The sequence below is a fragment of the Diabrotica undecimpunctata genome, chromosome 5 (assembly GCF_040954645.1).
Source record: "Diabrotica undecimpunctata isolate CICGRU chromosome 5, icDiaUnde3, whole genome shotgun sequence".
NCBI classification, from domain to species: domain Eukaryota; kingdom Metazoa; phylum Arthropoda; class Insecta; order Coleoptera; family Chrysomelidae; genus Diabrotica; species Diabrotica undecimpunctata.
This window is the reverse complement of record NC_092807.1, coordinates 157,262,490-157,282,941: the sequence shown is the minus strand read 5'-3', so window position 1 is coordinate 157,282,941 and position 20,452 is coordinate 157,262,490. Positions and strand designations below refer to the sequence as shown.

The following is a 20,452-nucleotide window of genomic DNA, read 5'->3' as shown; positions in this document are numbered from 1 at the left end:
TAATATTCAGCACAAGGTCAAGAAGAGAAGAAAGGAAAGAACAAAACATCCAGAAATATGAAAAATTAAATACACAAAGAGCCTTAGAAATTCAGGAAAGCTTACCAATCTAGATTTAAAATAAAAAAATAAGTTCCTGCACGAGAAATTCGCCCGCCTTATGGAGAAAATTGCAGATGGAATTAAAAATTGTTTGATGCATTTTGGGTACTTAAGGACCTTCAGCGACAGAGAGAGTTCATAGTGAGATATTTACAAGAAATAAAGCTCAAGTATAGATATGTAAGTACAGACAGCAAATATAAGATCATATAAGGACAGAAAACTTAGAAGAAGAAAAAGAACAAAAACTGTTACAACATTTTTTCCTGACAACTAGGCAACTCGCCAGATCTGATTCCAATAGAAAATCTTTGGAAGCTCATGAATAAGAAATTTCTAATAAAATTATAACTACAAAGCGTCAATTGATCGAGCGCTTAATTGCAGAATGGCGCAGGAGTGGAACAATTTTGCAAAATTGCCAAATATGCATAGAAAGTATGCCAAAAAGGTGCCAGGCAGTCATTCCTGCGAAAGATGACACTACCAAGTATTAGACAAGGCATAATTTCAAGTATTTTCATGTAATTATTCATTTCTTTTTTAATATATGTAAACTTTATAAGATTTTAAATCACAGTAAAATAGAATTAATCACAAAAATATGTTTTATAGCTCAATTACATACTATTTTTAAACAAAAAGTAACATTTTATGGGGTGGCTCCAATAATTTGATCACTCATTAAAACTTAATAGGTAAGTAACTTAAAACTTAAGTAAAAATTAATTCTTTTAATGCTATAAACACTGTTTTAAATTTAGATGTAATAAGGGAAGTGACCCAAATTCAGAGACTGTCCTAAATTCAGAGATATTTCTGTTTATTCGGTTAAAATAAGAAATTTGATATATCCAGATAAATATTAAGACATCTATTGGTATAATTTAACATTGATTTTTTTCATTTCAAAATTCGTTTCCTATCTTACCGACATTGTATCTGTCAATACATAACCTAAAAGTTGGACGGTTCTTGCAAATTGTGTGTTGTGTCCATCGAGAAAGAATTTCTAATAAGGTTAGCAGATTTCAGCTATTATTTTATTTACTATAAGATATTACTAGTTAAGAAAATTAGAATAAACTTTGTTGAAGTTGTATATAAGGGCTATAAATTTTCATTTTAAGTTGGAATTCTATCAGTATAATTACAGCATCCAAAAATTTTAATGGTGTAATAACAAACATTTTATACCCATGGCTCTTATCTGAAAATATTCAGTTTCCAGTAATATTATACTTGCATGGACATAAATCACACGTGGCCTTACCTCTGACTGACTACTGTAGAGAAAAACAAATAATCCTGATAAGTTTGTTACCAAATTCCACACATATTCTACAACCTCTAGATGTGGGATTATTTAAATCTTTAAAAAAGAAATGGAAAACTAAAGTACAAAATTTTAAAATCCAAAATAATTATAAACATTTAGGAAAAGACACCTTTGCCTCTGTCCTTCAAAATACTTTAAGTTCAATAACAAGTGTGGAAGATATTTTCAAAAAATCTTTTAAAGTATGTGGTCTTTGTCCATTTAATGCTGATAATATCGATTATCATAAACTTCTCGCTGAAGACAATGAGCTTAACACAAGTACAGCCGCACCGGATCCTGAAAGAGTGAGTCATTTGCAATATCTGGAATCGTTCGTTCAGCCAGACTGTTTGACTAAATGTTATGGACTGATAGGTGTAGAGTGGACAGGTGATATTAAAGATAAGAGTTTGTATGAAGTTTGGTAACTATATCAGAAATCTGGATTATCCCAAAATATTGAGAAAACCGCCAACATTATAATCGATATTCAAGAACACCTAATTCTAGAAGATGGATGGGAAAATAAAGAGAATTTGAAGCTGATGATACGTTACAAAGAGTAATTCTGGACATACAAGACATAGTTAAAGATACTGAAACCGAAGCAGAACTTCTTGGCCTTAGCGCATATGCTGAAAAAGAATTAACAATTATTGAAGAAATGAGAAGCATTGACGAAACAGGCACGAAAGAAATATTCGACAAAACAACAAAAACTAATGTTATAGGAAAGAAAATTAATGTATTAGAAATTATTTCATTGGCCCCAGAAAAACGAATTAATATCATTAAAAGAGAAAAATAATACTGAAAAAATATTAGTAACCTTACAATTGACACCAGAAAAATCAACTGTTACTGAAGAGAAGCAACTAAGAGAGGAATTAGTCAATAAAGATGAAGATATTCAGAAGACTGCAGAAGTAATAAACATTCTCGTGTTCTGCCAGGAGTGGTTATACCATCCCCGTTTAAAAACTCGTTGTTCTGTCCTGAACCTACGAAAAAAATAACCTCAAGAAAGTGTGGAATTAAGGTTATTTCGGTAGACACCTCCGACGCTTGGAGACAATATTTTTTGAAAAAAGACGAAGACCAGAAAAACGCAATTAGAGAAAAAGAAGAGAGAGAAAGAGAAAAAGAGAAGAAAATAAAAAATTGTGCGAGGATAATATAAAAAAACCTAGAAAAAAGATCATTAAAAATAAACAAAAGAGCACAGAAGAAGAAAAAGATGGATCAGTTAGTGACGAAGAGTCAACTAAAGATAACGATGACATTAAAAATTCAGGTAAGACACCATTTTATTTAAGTAACTAGGTTTTTTGATTAATTTTACTCTACAATAATATTTATTTTAGATGAAGATTTGATTGGAGAAATAAAAATAGGTGATTTTGTAATTGTCACCTATTTTGAAGAATATTATCCAGCACAAATTACAGATAAAAACAGTGAAAAGATGTTGGCTAATGCAATGGTTAAGGATTGCGGTTGGTGGAAATGGCCAACTATAAAAGATGAAATTTGGTATGATAACCATGAAGTTGTTAAGAAGATCAAACCTCCCATAGACATAAATAAAAGAGGATTTTTTTCTATAAAAGAATTAAAAACGCATAATAATATATAATGTTATAAATAATCTGTCCTATTTTATACTAACTTTTCTTAAATTAGTGATTTCATTTATTGACGGAATAATGTTTCTCAAATGCCTGATTTAGGATCAGTGTCTGAATTAGGTTCACTGAAATGTCTGATTTTGGAGCAAACTGCACTCCTGATGTCGGAATTAGGTGATTTTTGTATGGTTATAATAAATATAAGAAAACTCTTTCAAGACTGCTTGAATGGAGCCGAATTACCAAAAGAGTGGAAATTATCTATCATGTCAACTATCCACAAAAAGGGCAGCAAGGATCAGTGTGAAAATTACAGAGGAATTGCGGTAAACAGCACAATAAGTAGGATGTATGAGAAACTTATTAAGAACAAAATAGAAAATGACTATAGAGATTACGAAGCAGAGGAACAAGCTGGTTTTAGAGCTGGGCGATCCACAGTAGACCACCTGTACTCTATTACGCAAGTTATTGAAAAAAAAACAGCCGTCAATAAAGAAGTTCACCTGATGTACGTAGACTTACAAAAAGCATATGACAGTGTACCCCTAAGTAAACTATGGTCAACCCTACAGCAAACCAACATTAAGCATGGTCTTATCAAAGCAGTCCAAAGTCTGTATAATGCAACGACTGCAAAAATTAAAACTGGATCAAGGATATCTGAAGGATTTAAGGTCACGAAAGGACTAAAGCAGGGTTACTGTATTTCGCCTACCCTTTTCAAAATTTATCTGGAATAAGCACATAAGCTGTGGAAAATAAAATGTAATGGCATGGGAATTCCTCTCAATGACGAGACTACACTGTACACCTTATGTTTCGCTGATGACCAAATACTGATTGCTCAGGATCATGACGACTTGAGTTACATGACTCGGAAGCTAATAGAAGAATATAACAAATGGGGTCTCGAAGTCAACATTAAGAAAACTGAAGCCATGTGTATTGGAGGGACAAAACAGTCCATTATATTAGACGATGGGGTACAAATTAGAAACTGTGATGAATACAAGTACCTGGGTATGAAGATAACTCAAGATGGAACACTCGATGCTGCTATAAAAGACAGAAACATACAGGGTAGAAAAGCCATATCCATGATGAACGAAATTCTGTGGGACCAAACAATATCTAAAGCGAACAAACAACTCATATACACACACAACACCATACTTAAAAGTGTAATCACATATGGCAGCGAAGTTTGGCAAATAAAACAAAGAACAGAGAAACTGTTACTAGCAACAGAAATGGACTTCTGGAGAAGAGCAGCAGGAAAATCAAGAAGAGATCGGATACCAAATGAGAGAATACGTGAAATGATGGGAGTCAAGCATACAATAGTTGATGACATAAAAACAAAACAGTTAATATGGTACGGCCATGTACAGATAATGCCAGATGACAGGATTCCAAAACAGATTTTGACGTGGACACCACAAGGGAGAAGGAAAAGAGGAAGGCCGAGAAAAAGCTGGAGAGAGGGAATTGAAAAAGAACTAGAGGATAGAGAAATCCCTCCAGGCCTATGGCTGAATAGAGAAGAATGGCGGTTAGGAGTCGGAAGGCGTCGGAGAACGCTGTAAACCGATAGTAGTAGTAGTAGTATAATAAATATAAAAATATAATTAACTTGTCGAAGTTTTATGATTAATAATTTGTGAGGTTCTCTTAGGAATAGCTATTTATTCGAGAAAATAAAAACTGATCAATGTTACTCAATAAGTATTAATTCCAATAAATAAAAAGGAACGTAAAAGCCTAAACATGTCTGAATTTGGGCCACTGACCTTATCTATTTAACCGTTTTTCTTAAAATATTAAAAAACATATTCAAAGCAACATAGTATTACATTTTTATGTATATTTCTGGAAACATAATAATATGTAAAACATTGTGTTACTTGCTAAGGATGTTTTGAATTTCCATAAAGCTTTTACCTCTAGTTTCGGGTAATAAAAATAATAATAATACAAAGCCTATCAAAGTACTTACAGCATATGCAGATGTACTTAAATAAACGCCATAATTAACAGTCAAAATTGGATACAAAAATTGTGAAAATATTGTTATTATACATTCAGCTATTGTAATAGTAGCCACTCCTACAGCTCTAAGATCATTACGAAAAAGTTCTCCAATTAAAACTATTGGTATCGGCCCAAGCCCCATACCATATGAAATAATGAAAAATATAATGGAGGCAATGGGTATCCATCGTATACTGTTTACTATGGGCATGTTATGCTCGTTCATATAAAAATATACAGTCAAGAAAATCATTGAAACTGAACATCCCAGTGAAGAGAATAAAATCAGCGGTTTTCTACCAAATCTATTAACAATAAACGCAGCAACAAGAATAATTGAAATGTGCATTATTCCGAACAAAATGCTTACTGTAGTTCCTGACAACGATGCCTCCGCCTCATTGAAAATAAGAACTATGTACGATAAAACTATAAGTATGCCTGATAATTGTTGAGTAGTACATAGTACAAATCCTAAAAATAATGCTTTTCGCGCAGGTGCACAACGAAAAAGTGCAAATGTATCCTGTTTCTCAGTATCTCCAGATGAATTAAACTCCTCCATAAGGCGATATTCCATTTCGATATCCTTAAAATTTTTAGTTTTTCTCAACTTTTCTAAAGCAGTCAAAGCTTCCTGTTTTTTCCTTTTACACACTAAATATGTTGGAGACTCTACTACAAAGAAAGAAAGTAAAATATGAAGAAAAGCTGGTAGAGCACAAAATAGTGTATAATTCCTAACATTATCTAACAAAGCGCCAAATATATAACCAAGAAGGTTTCCAGTTGGCATCATTAGACCAACTACACATCCTATCCAAGCTCTGTTTTTATCTTCAGCAATCTCACTATTGTATATGGCTACATTAATAAACACACCCGAAGAAACAAACCCGAGCATTAAAAAACCAACAATGTAAATATATACGTTTGTTGCAAATGCTAGTACTGTTAGAATACAGGTGTTTACGATTGCTAGTATCCTCATACTCAACTTTCGTCCTATAGCATCTGATAACTTTGCCATAAGGAAAAAACTAAACAAAGCAGACAATGCTGAGGATGCCATTATTACTGAATTTTCCATCGGAGTAATGGGTCTTCCAATTGGATTTACTGTTGTGTCGTTTGAGTATAATTTTGGAATAACTGCTGATGGCCATACCAGTGTTAGTCCAGAGGAAACCAAGAGCAAATCCGCTAAAAAAGAAAATAAAATATTAATATATAAATCTCAATCATTCTTCAAGTATTTATTTTGTTTAAAGAGCCTTTGAAAAAGTCATTATTTGGATTGGTTATAAATTAAACATTTTTTTGATTGGTAGATTAGTCACTCCCGCCCAAGAATATAAAAAATAAAACATAACCCAACTGGTACACTTATAAAATTTACCTGAGAATCAAAGGGATCATTCTTATTTCTTTGACCTTAAATGACTGTTAGATTTTCGAAGGCAACATAGGAAGGCAACGAGAAACCACCTTGGCCTAACTTTCCCCAAAAAAATCATAGTAATAACGAGAGAAAAATAAATGCATGGAATTTAAGAAACATGTACGAGCTAGGAATAGTTTCAAATATCTTTCAAGCAATGGGGCGGCTAGACAGGCTACTAAAGAATTATTCGTCGGCTTAGTGACACAAAAATGTAACTACGTTTTTGCCGTTTTGAGATATCTACACCATTGAACTTACTTTAGTGAGTTCTATTGAGTGACACAAAACTGTATCTCTCCGACCACCTAAAACCCCAGCAAGGAGTTTTCGTAACTACATTTCTTAGCAATCTTTTAGTGTCACAGAAATGTTAAGTGCTGTTACATTTCTGTGATACTATGTTTTCGTACTATAAATAAGCTGATATTGAGTTACATTTTTGTGGCATTAATTTTATTGCACTGAATGGTGATTGCAGGTAGCAACTGTGGATTTGATAATTTGTTTATTATGTTTAGTAGGGTGGTCCGTTGTATTTGCAGTTCTCTTATAGTTGTAAAACACGTGGATAAGTTGATAATTTGTTTATTATATTTAGCAGGGTGGTCCGTTGCATCTCCAGTTCTGTTACAACTGTGAAGACGTAAATACGTCAATCAGTTCTAAGTTAATTGTTGTAGAGATTGTTATAATAATCGTTATAATACTGTTTTATAATTTTATTATTACACAATAATGGATTTAAGAGGGAAGAAGTTAGTTTTGTTAGCTCTTAACAAATCGGTACGAGATGATAAAACACATAATCATAATTTAACGCTCTCATCACAAGTGACATATTCAGACAGTGCCTCCCATGTTTCTACCAGTGAACCTAATGTATCAGGATATGAACAATGTGAGGATATATTTTTTTGGTGACGATTAAGAATGAGTGACACGTGTGGTGGCCAAAACCACAACGTAAATGTATCTGCTATGTTGCTTTACGCTGTTCAGACATTAGAGATTCCAAAAATTGAACATTGCTTTTTTGAACCTGACCATTCGATGATGGAGTGTGGCTCGGTCCATTGTCATATTAAGAAAGCATAAAAAAATGTGGACATATTTGATCCCACCGTGTGGTACTCCACTGTAAGAATGGCGTCAAAGAAATCAAAATACACAGTACACGAGAGTGGACAGGAAGACATTTATGACTTCAAAGCTTTTGCCACAATTCTAATAAAAAACAACAAAGTGAACATCGATGGTAGTAGTATAAATTGGCTAAAATTAACATGGCTCCAGTACAGAAAAGACGATAATAAACAAATTTTTTAAATAAAACAAGGAAAATGAAAATTTTCCTTGTCAAACTTAACAACGGCATATGAAGGACAAGGGCCAATAAAAGAAGAAAAATATAAGGATTTAGAAGAGCTGTGCAATAAAGGCATTATTTCTTCCCAGTATCATATCTTCTATAAGTCGTTGCTCACCAACAATAAGGTCAATCAATCAGATGTGCAAAGTAATTAACATAATTAAATTTATTGATGAGAATAACCACAATATATTTATTAAAAAACAAACTTTATTGGCGTTTCGACTTCTAATTCAGAAATCGTTGTCTAAATATTTTATAAAGCTTCTTTTTTTAATAAATATATTGTGGTTATTCCCATCGAGACGTTTAAATAGTATTTAATGTCACAAGAAATTAGCTTCAGAACAATATAAAGTTATAATAAAATGAATTATGATTATTATTTTTATTATTATTATTATTAAATTGGGTAACCCTCAGTTGTGAAATTAGATTATAATGCTACAGCAACAAAGAATTACAAGTATGTACCATTTTATTTTAGAAAAGCTTACTCTTAATCCTACTACAAATTCATTTGTATTTAAATGGCGTGGTTAAGTTTTCGGACCAGGTAGAGATTAATTAATTTTAATTTATTGTACTTTTAATTATTATACCTGCCACTCAATATGTTCATCTCTCGAAATTTATCGATATTACTCAAATACAAATGACTTTATAATAGGGTTAAGATTAAGCTTTTCTTAAATAAAATGGTATATACATAAGCCTCTATAATAATAGACTTTTAAGTTAGGAACACAAAAATGTATCTCTGCTACTTTATCTAATTGTTGATATTTTGAAAACACAAATTATCCATTTTTACGTATCATTGTATTACCGTAAAGAATACATTCCTAAGATTAATAATTCGGAACAAAAAAGTTGAGAATAAACTAAAGGCCATTACAAAATGCAAATCATTTGTTTATAAACCTTATATAAGCTCTACTGAAAAGTAGTCATTTTTGAGATACATTTTTGTGTCACTAAGCCGACGTACTGTTAGTATATGTTAAATGAGATAGCCAGGCTGGAGCAAAGTGACTATAGACGATGATACTGATAAACAATTGTAATGAAGGACACCGACATAGCTGTAAAAAACGTAGTCATATTTTTAGACAAAATATTATTGCCAGAAAGAGTATAAGCGTCTAAAAAGAAACACGAGCTTAATCATTCCATGAAAAATTTTAAGAATTGACAATGAGGACATGATGATATCAGAGAAAAACAAGATCTGGACATGAAAAACAAAAGAGCAGATTAAGAGAAGCTACTAATATTTTTAAATACAATTTTAAAACTCCAAAGAAGTCGTCTCCAGACCTAGAGATCAGCTGTAGATACCCGAACAAGTAGCCCATAACCAAATAGACTTCATATGTACAAAAAAAAGATCGAAAATTCAGTAATAGCAGAAAATACCTACTTAAGTGCAGACACAGTTAGAAATTACATAATTTTGGTAGGAAAATTAGGGGAAAGATTACCAATTAGATTATAAAATAATAAATAACTAGCATACAAAAAGAAATAAAATATATACGAAGAAATAAAATTGAGAAGGAAGAGGTAAAGAAAGCATTGAGGACATTAAAAAATAGAAAATCACCAAGAGAGGACAGAATACCGAACGAACTCTTAAAGTACGGAGGACCAGATCTGACCAAAGAACTATTAAAACTGATCCAAAAAATAATAGAATAAAACAGAATTCCTCGGGAATCACCGGGAAGGGAGACAAATCGGACCCGAAAAATTACGGAGGACGTAATTTATTAAACACAACACTAAAATCAACAACCAAAGTGAATAAATAAACTGAATGAAATTATAACACTAGCAGAAGAACAACAAGGTTTCAGGTCGCAAAGATCATGCACCGACGCTATATTTATAATCAGGCAAGTGCAAGAGAAATCATTTGAATACAACAAACCGGCATATCTATGTTTCTTGGACCTTAAGAAGGCATTTGAACGGGTCAAATTAAAGGACGTTATCCACTTATTGTACGCAAGAGAAATACCTTTAGGAACAATCAAAACGATCGAAAATATCTTCCAAAACAACAAATTAGATTTTAATTAAGAATTAAAAAATGATACCAAATGGGAGAAAAACAACTTATGCTGCACCAATTTAATATAACAGCCGGAAAAAATTAATATGTTAATTTCCCCAAAAAAGACAAAATGCATGGTTACAACAACAAATTTACTCAGATGTAAATTGGAGCTTTAAGATCAGATAATAGAACAAGTGATGGAGTTTAAATATCTAGGCATCACATTATCTAGCTATGGAAAGCTCGAAATTGAAGTGGAAGATCTAGTGAATAGAGCAAACAGAGCCACTGGCTGCCTAAATGAAACAATAATCACAAATTCAACCAGTTTACATTATTAGCTTGTCATTCTTCAATTTTTTGTAGTAATAATACATTATTTTAAAGTGTACCAATAAAGAAAATAGCGTAAAGTATTCGTGAATTACTGGCCTTTAAAACACTAAAATCGCGCGTGTTTTAAAGACCTCAATATCCACTTACACTGTAATATTTTATTAGTACTGCTATTTACTTTATTGAAATTTATAAATTTATTATTGCTATTATAGCGTACAGGTACAGGAGTAAGAAGAAAGTGTGAATGATATAATAACTCTTTAATGAAATAGTTTTATTAAACGAGAGTTGTAAGAAGCTCATAACGTGCGAGGAAAAAAGCTGCGCGCGAGCCGCGTAGCGGCGAGCGCAGAAATTTTACAAGCATATAATAAACTTACAATTCAAGTTGTGTACTATACTTTTTATACGATTATTTTCATTTATAAAAATTAAAAGTATAACAAGTAACTTTTAGTTATTTAACAAAATTCAGGAACAATTTAAATTAAACATTTATTTATAATAATTAATTGTAAAATTTTCGCAATTATTTATAACTATACCCTTATCCGAGTTTGGCGGTTGTTCAATAATACGTGGTGAATGGTGAGATGGCGTAAACTGTACGGTGTGTTCTTTTTGAACATTGGTATTTTCAGTCTATGTAAAGGTCTGTAAATTACTTTCAATTGAGTTTATAATTATATTGGCTGTTGACGTCTTATTTATTGACTCATTGACATATCCTTCGGCCGTTGTTGAAGATTTCCATTCTACATGTCGTTTAAGAGCCATTAAATCACCATCGGCATCTACCAAAATATTGGCAGAAGTTCGTCTTAAACAGTGACCTGTGTACATTTTGGGATCTGGTAACTTTAAATATTCGGCTATTTGTTTAGGAACACCGCCCATTTTGTTTAATCCTACCACCTGTTTCGTACATTTACCTCTTTGATAATTAAGAAAAAAATTGATTTATTTGCGGATCGCTAATTTGTAGTCGAATTTCTATATATTGTTTGCAGATTTTAGAGAAATTTCCGGAAATATCGAAAGATCTACATATTTTGGTGTTCGTAGCAGGAATTTTAACTAATAACATGGTACTTAAATCATCAATGTCACTCACAAATTTTAAGATTTTTAAACTCTTGTTTCCTACAAGCTCCACATATTCCAATAACTGCAATAACCTTAAAATAAAAGTATTATAAGTAAGCACATTTATGTTATACTTTTAAATAATATACCTTTAGCCTTTATTAACAAGTACTATACATCAGGAGCTCCATTTAAAAAAAAGTTTTATTTTATCAGGATGTAAAATTTTAGATTTTTTGTTTTTAAAACCTTCTGATTGTCTTTTTAGATAAGCTCGCAATTTCGGGTAATTTTCAATATTAACATTAATTTTCAAAGTTATAACACTTCTTAGCATAGAATATGTTGCCCATAATGAGGATGGTTTAAATTTCTTAGCGATTTCTCCAAAATAAGCCAAGAGTACGTTTTCAGAAAATGAATTTACATTATTTGTTGTACGCCAATCCATAAATTGCTAATATACCTTTTCATATGTTCCTCTAGATAATATTGGGTGGTGTGCTACTAAATTCATCTTCACTATTCGATGAACTCATTTTATTTATGTGTATTTAAATTACCACTATATTTACACTGACAGATTAATAATTTTTAATCTGTCAAAATAAAGTTTGTTCGTTTTCATGGTAACTCGACCAACTGACTTATAAGTCTTATGTGATATTACACATTTTTATAGAACTGAAGCGTCATTTTTTTTATTACGTGCTAGTCATTACGTGTCAGTATCTGTTTTAATGTATTTAATTAGCATCCAAATAGTAGGTACAGTCTGTCCCAAAACCTTCTTTCAGTGCGTCACTAATTTTGACGTCATATATGATTTTAGGAATGTCGAGAATTATTGCATGGCATTTTAGTTAAATCTGACAGTTGAAGGATCGTAATCGGCTAAATGTGAAAAGGTTATTTTTTGAAAATGTGGATTCAATTTTTTTTTTTAATTTACATATTAGAGGTCCCGTCGTGTATAAAAATTTTTATTGTGCATTATACTGGAACGGCAGTTTGTCATAATTCCTATTCTATACACTTCAAGGAAAGTGCTTAATTAGCTAAGAGTTATTTATGTATTTATTATTATTTATTACAAACACTATGGCTAAAATGTATAGTATTTAAACTACTAATATAAATATATTTAAGAATAATTTAAAACTTACTTCACGAACGGCAGAAACTGGTAATAAAGTTGTCCCAGCCTCTTTTTCTAATTGAAAATAATTTAATAATTTTAATATTAGTCTTTGTTCCTTCTCGGTATATCTCGGCATATTTAAAATATTTTTATGACAATAAATACAAAATTAAATTTTCACTGTAAAATGTCTGAAAATACTATCCTGGAATGACAATTTTCATTTTATCAGTTGACATTGTCAAAGTACTGTCACTATCGAGACCATCTGCGTCAAATTATATTTATGCGCATTATTGATTGTATATCTATTTAGCGTATTCTAAACTCCAACCAATTATATTATATCCGTAAGTAGAATTCACTTTAATATGCAAATACCCGTGAACAATATATAATTTTTATAATTATAAGTTCTATGTATAATAATCACAGACTCACGTTTTTTTCTGTCACTTCTAGCTTAATGCGTTAGAGAGAATTCGATAAACTGTGACGCACTGAAAGAAGGGTTTAGGATGAACTATAATATACAATTTACTAGTAAGAGAGTAGAAAAAAGATATTTTTCCAGGAGAAAAAGAGCAACTAAATTATACCTGTTTCTGTGGCTTCAGGCGAAAGAAGTTGGAGTAAATTAAAAATTAATAAAAATTTCTTAAGGAATAATATGACACAGGAAAGACTTATAGATTTGGCTTTTATCTCTATAAAATCCGAATGCTCCGAAAAAATTAATACCACCGAAATTATTGACAACTTTTTCTCAGATTTCCTTGAAAGCCAGAAAAGTAAGTTTATAAATAATTATTAGGACTATTAGGTAGTCTTTGTAAAAGGACTGCTTAAGTACTTTTCTGTAATTGGATTGTATTCCTTTTATGAATAAATGCTTTATTTTAATTATTTTAAGTGTTTCTATACAATCCAGTAATGCCAACATTTTAATAATTCGGCACCTCCTGGTTTTTATTAGTAGGTACCCGATTAGTGAGATGCTACTGCAATAATTTTTCTATTTATGTCTAATTTTGACACTGTTTAGCGTTTAGCTAAACTTTGTTCAAAGGTTTCAAATTTTATTAAGTGACGATGCAATTGTTATTAATGTAAGTACCTTTGAAGAAGAAGACGGTGCTGATGGTGACGAGAGTTTATTTAATAAGGGAAAATAAACCATCTCATTAGCTACCCAGAGGCTGAAATAATGATATCTAAGTGAATCTAATGGTTTAAAATGTTAAATGAATCTAATTATAAATTGAACGCAGAAGCTACTACTGAAAGAAGCTAATAAAATCGTATTAAAAGCTTGTATGACAAAGAAATTAAAAAGAAAATTAAAGATTAATAATGTTATGATGTACATAATATTTTGTATACAAAGATTACTAACTAATAGAATATAATAGACATGACTGGCAAAATCTGAGCAAACCAAGTGAAACAAATTTTATTAAAAATATGCAAATATTCACGTTAAGTGAGATTATGAAGGTGAACTTAATGTTAATTTAAATAGCGATAATTACAACGGTAATAGTTTAAAATTATTTATTGCCGTTATATGTGGTAAAAACGAAATTTAATTGAAACGCAAATTTTATGGTAAGTCCTTAATTTAATAACGTTTTACAAAGATCTATGAAAGGGAAATATGTGTTTATCGTGTTGTAATAAAAACTTTTCAATATCAAACTCTGCTCTAACTCACATCGGACAAAATGTATGTTATCTCCTTTATTAGATTCCATTAACCTGTCCAATACTACTTCTATTTATACCCTCAAGACAGCTCTATGGATGTACAATTTTCCATTTATACAGATTCAATAAAACAGAAACCACAAACTCAATCCCCAGAAAATCCTGCCAAAACATCCTGTTGTGGCTGCGCTGTGTCCATATTGACGATGACAATAAGCTGTGTGCGACTACTTAGGATTTTTAGTAACCGCAGAATTATATGAAATACTCCAAGCATTAAAGACTTCAATCCATCCTATTTCAAATGAAAGGAAAACAATTGCCATTTGTACAGATTCTCTTTCCTAGATTCACTCCATAAGATGCATCTTCTCCATAAATTCACTAGTCTAGGAAATACACACCATCTGTAACCAACAATATTCTGCTAACCAGGCTACTAAAGCAGCATGTTCTTCTGAATTAGCCTTCAAAAAGGTCCAAACTAATACGGATCTTAAAATATTAAAAAAACAAAAAATCCTCAGCTCATGGTCAGACCTTTAGAATAAAACAAAAACTAAGCTGCATGACGTTCAACCCAACTTATCTCGCGTCAATATGTCCTTTATGAACAGGAAAGACAAATCAGTTATTGGCTAACTTCGAATAGGGCATACACGTCTCACACATGGATAACTTATGGCATCAGAAAACCCTCCAGTATGCTACTACTGTAATACCCCCCTTTCCATCAAACAGGTGGTAATGGACTGCTGCTAGTATGATTCTTCTAGAAACAAGCACAACCTGAAAGGAAATCTAGAAGACATCTTAGTGTTCCAATGACCATAAGCTGTGAGACACGTTAATTTTAAATGAAAAAAAATATTTTAACTGGGATACAACTAATCATATTGAAAAGTATTTTTGCTCATTTTAGGAGTCAAACTTGTATTGCAGATAATTACATCTTTTTCTTCGCAGAATATAACAATGCTGTCTCAAACTTTGGGTCATTTTCTGACCGATGCCTACTTATTCAAATCTCCGGAAAACCAGTAAATAATAACATCATTCAGACTTTTGCACCTACAGCAGATAAACCCCTGGAGGAGTTAGAAGACTGGTACGCTGAAGCAGAAAAATTTATAAAGATGACCAAAACACGAGACCTACCTTTTGTCTAACTGTGAATACCAAACAATCTTAATTTATGGTAATAACTAAATCACAACAATGACAAGAGAGCTAAAAGATCTATGGAGAAAAATAAAACCAAGTCCAAAAATATATTAGTTCATTGAAATGTTACCTTTTTTAGATCTTACCGTGCATTTTTCAGAAAACAGAATTTTTTTAAATATTAAAGTAAGTATAAGCTTAAGTTCAATTTTGTGGGTCGTTACTCTTGTCCCCCAGCTGCCATCTTGGAAAAAGGGGTGCAAAGGTTTCCGCACTATATCTCGTAAGCTAGAAGTCCTACAGAAAATTTTATATAAGTATATTCGGATATTATATACACAAATTTTTATATACAATCGTGGTAAATTAAAATGTTTTTTATTTTTATTACTTCTTATCGTCAATAGAAAACAAAAAAAAGTGATAAATGGAAATATCTAAAAATTTTTGAATAAATTTTGTTTTGGGCCTTATAACTTTTTTCTGGTCATTATACTATAAAATGACACCAAAACAATATTATAGAGGGTTATTTAAAAAATAATTTTCATTACAAATTTGTTTAATTTCATTATTTTTTTTTATTTTTTAAAGTTTTTTAGAGTTTTACAGCTCTCCAAATTTGACCAGGATCAAGAATACAATAAAAATGAGTTTTTTTAATAATATTTTTTATTTATATAATTTATTAGATTATTAATTAATTAGATGCAGATACAGTCCTCATTCCTTCTGCGATTGCAGAATTCCAATCCTATGATTGTGTGACCATCGTAGCAGAGGACAATGACATTCTTGTCTTGCTTAGGATAATAAAAAGAAATCAATTATACGAAAATGGTTGCGTTTCGATTTAATTTGAGTTTCTTACTACTCCCTGACACGTGTTTCTGGGTCTTCCCGTCATCAGAGAGAGCTTGTAAGAAAACTCAAACTAAACCAAAACGCACCGACTACTCTAGCAATTATAGAAAAAATAATTACCAGAGTATGCTACTAGAGACATCTAGTGATGAAAGATGAAGTTAAATGTGTCGATAGCAATTAAAGTAAACTGTATACTCACGCTTAATCAAGCCTTTAAGAGCGATGCTGGGAATATTTATATTCCACTATGCATCAACAATTTACTCATATAAATTACCATCTTTCTTGTACTCATTGCGTCGAGTAAGAACGATAAATATACGAAAATGGTTGCGTTTCGATTTAATTTGAGTTTCTTACCACTCCCTGACACGTGTTTCTGGGTCTTCCCGTCATCACAGAGAGCTTGTAAGAAAACTCAAACTAAACCAAAACGCACCGACTACTCTAGCAATTATAGAAAAAATAATTACCAGAGTATGCTACTAGAGACATCTAGTGATGAAAGATGAAGTTAAATGTGTCGATAGCAATTAAAGTAAACTGTATACTCACGCTTAATCAAGCCTTTAAGAGCGATGCTGGGAATATTTATATTCCACTATGCATCAACAATTTACTCATATAAATTACCATCTTTCTTGTACTCATTGCGTCGAGTAAGAACGATAAATATACGAAAATGGTTGCGTTTCGATTTAATTTGAGTTTCTTACCACTCCCTGACACGTGTTTCTGGGTCTTCCCGTCATCAGAGAGAGCTTGTAAGAAAACTCAAACTAAACCAAAACGCACCGACTACTCTAGCAATTATAGAAAAAATAATTACCAGAGTATGCTACTAGAGACATCTAGTGATGAAAGATGAAGTTAAATGTGTCGATAGCAATTAAAGTAAACTGTATACTCACGCTTAATCAAGCCTTTAAGAGCGATGCTGGGAATATTTATATTCCACTATGCATCAACAATTTACTCATATAAATTACCATCTTTCTTGTACTCATTGCGTCGAGTAAGAACGATAAATATACGAAAATGGTTGCGTTTCGATTTAATTTGAGTTTCTTACCACTCCCTGACACGTGTTTCTGGGTCTTCCCGTCATCACAGAGAGCTTGTAAGAAAACTCAAACTAAACCAAAACGCACCGACTACTCTAGCAACACAAGAAAGATGGTAATTTATATGAGTAAATTGTTGATGCATAGTGGAATATAAATATTCCCAGCATCGCTCTTAAAGGCTTGATTAAGCGTGAGTATACAGTTTACTTTAATTGCTATCGACACATTTAACTTCAGAAATCAATTATACTGTTCTTCAAGTTTAATATATGATGACGTCATGCGACACACTATCCGCAACAGACAAGATCCGAACCCACAAATTCAAATTAATCAAAATTTTACAGAAAAATTATGAGTTACTCAAGTTTTTTAGCGTGGTTAGCGAAAGCTTTTTCGTCTGTTTATATTGTAAAAATAAAGGTGATAACTGGACAGCATGAGATACAACCGATTCGCTAATACAGTGACCAGAAATACATTTATTACCAGGTTCAGTCGTCAGCTTATCAAACACTGTAATCCTGAATATTGGGACTGGAAAAAGCATGTAATAATTTGGATACTAGATAAAGAGGACCATCTTAGAGCGGTAATCGACACACATAGCTTAGATGATAACACTAATGATAACGGATCAAGACTGGCAGAATTCGCTGTAGCTAACAATATGGTAGTACAATTTACACAATTTCAAAGAAAAGATATACATAAAGTAACCTGGGTGTCAAATGACGGAATCACACGAAACCAGATAGACCATGTGCTTATCGATGAAAGACATTCTAGCAATATCATCAGCGCACACAGTCTAAGGGGAGCAGAAAGTGACTCTGACCACTTCGTGGTCAGAACAAAAATGAGAACAAGGCGAAAGACGAGACAGCCAAAGTAACGCCAACAAAAAACAGATGGGGCATTACAAGGCTCGATTTACCTGATTATGAACACCAATATCAGGCACTGATCCAAAACAAATTGCATACAATGGAAGAAGAAGAAATATCAACGCCAGAATTGTCCATAGAACAGAAACGGCAAAATATAACGAACATCATAGAAAGTGCCGCAGCGCAAACTATAGGAAAAGAAAGGAATAACAAAAATAAAAACCAGTCGTTTGATCAGGAGTGCGAACAAAGCTTGCATCAGAACGTAATCAATAGGCTAGAGTTACTAACACGCCTTACAGATGAGAACAGGGAAGACTACAACAGAGTAAGGACCCAAACGAGAAAACTTTTAAAGGAAAAAAGAAACAGTACCTAAAAGCGCGAATACAGCAACTGGAGGAGAAACCTAGAACCGGTCAGTTTAGACAGTTTTATAAGGACTTAAAAACAATAAAGGGCATCACGACCAACAGCCCAAGATTTATAAAAGACGATGCAGGACAATTGCTCACGGACGACGAGGAGATAAGTCGCCAATGGAGTAAGTATTTTGTGCAACTCCTAAATACAGAAAAACCCACAACGACAGAGCAACAAAGACAGTACCAGTTAGCCGAACCTGAAATACCAGGGCTCACACTAGCTGAAGTAAAGTCCGCAATTTCGTCCCTAAGAAACTATAAAGCCCCAGGCCCAGACGGCATACAGGCGGAACTATTAAAAAAAGTAGGAGAACAGCTCCACCTTGAGATATATCATCTTATAAGAGAAGTCTGGGAAAGAGAAGAAATACCGAAACAGTGGTATGAAAGCTATGTAGTACCTCTCCACAAAAAGAGAGACAAACAAATCTGTCGGAACTATAGAGGAATATCGTTAATCAATACCACGTACAAAATTATATCCATAATACTGTCTAGAAGGCTAACTCCATACGCAGAGGAAATAATAGGCGACTACCAAAGCGGATTCAGACGGGGAAGGACGACCATAGACCAGATATTCGTCCTACGCCAGGTGTTGGAAAAAAACTGGTAATTCAACCGATGTACACCAAATTTTTGTGAACTTAAACAAGCTTACGATTCTGTTACCAGATAAGCATTGTGGGAGACCATGGTAGAAATGGGAGTACCTGGAAAGCTGGTACGATTAGCACAGGTGAGTACAGAGAACGCTTAGACAAAACGTAACAATCAATGAATACAACTTTGAAGTCGTCAAAGAATTAAAGTACCTGAGAGCGATCATAGCATCTGAAAATAAATATGAAAAGGACGTGGCAGCCAGGATCACTGCAGGAAATAGGGCATATTACTCATAAGGACGAAGTAGCCAGTGATCTACGCAAAATGGATATACAGCAATGGGAAATAGCTGCTCAGGGCCTACAACAATGGAAGAAAATAGTAAACGCGGCTACAACTCACATAGAGTTGTAGAGCCAAATGATGATGATGAATTTGGATACCAATCCAAACTTTCACAACTCTAACTTCTAAAACATGCCTAAAATTCTCTGCAATATGCCTCAATTGTTCTGATAAAACCTGCAGTAACATCATAGAAAAGTAGTCGAAGAAAATGGATTCGAAGATAAATTACCCACATTGGCGCCAATTCTAACTCAAGTTATTCCGCAAACATTCACCTCCCTTACTGAATTAGATCCTTAACCACAGCCTCAGCCTGGACCTCAAAGAAAATAAAAAAGCAATAGCTAGAAAACAACTTTTTAAATATATATAATATGTTGGTATATATTATTTTGGAAATTTTCCGTGGATTAGACACACTGAGGTAACTTTCGCTAACGCTAAAAACGCGCCTCCAACCTTTACCTCACAGATAGTGAGGATAAGGTATTTTAATCGATTGAAAATAACATAAGAGTGTTAAGAAAATGATAAATTATATAAATAAAAAATATGTAATCAAAAACTAAGCCAAATGGTTTGTTTCTTTGGTATTCTTACGGCTATTCAAGAACTCAGTCCACTTCGATGCTGTAAAACTCAGATAAATTAATAAAATGAAACAAATTTGTTGTGAAAATTATTGGCTAAAAACCCTGAATAATATTGTTTTTATCTCATTTTATTGTAAAATGACTAGAAAGGCCCAAAAGGAAATTAGTTCAAAAATTTTTATTTATTTTTGTTTATAAATTTTTTATTTCCATTTTACGATAAACAGTAATCCAAATAAAGTTTTAGACAATTTAATTG

General features: G+C 32.4%; 1 protein-coding gene across 2 annotated transcripts in view; it reads right to left on the bottom strand.

Annotated features, from left to right (window-relative positions):
- Positions 1 to 3,088: 3,088 nt before the first annotated feature.
- Positions 3,089 to 20,452, bottom strand: part of LOC140442030 (probable metabolite transport protein CsbC) — a 71,305-nt gene continuing 53,941 nt past the window's right edge. For both annotated transcript variants that reach the window (XM_072533067.1, XM_072533068.1), the window contains one exon: positions 3,089 to 6,288. In XM_072533067.1, the coding sequence (XP_072389168.1) occupies positions 4,955 to 6,288 (1,334 nt within the window). In that variant the 3' untranslated portion in view covers positions 3,089 to 4,954. The remainder of the gene's footprint in view (positions 6,289 to 20,452) is intronic.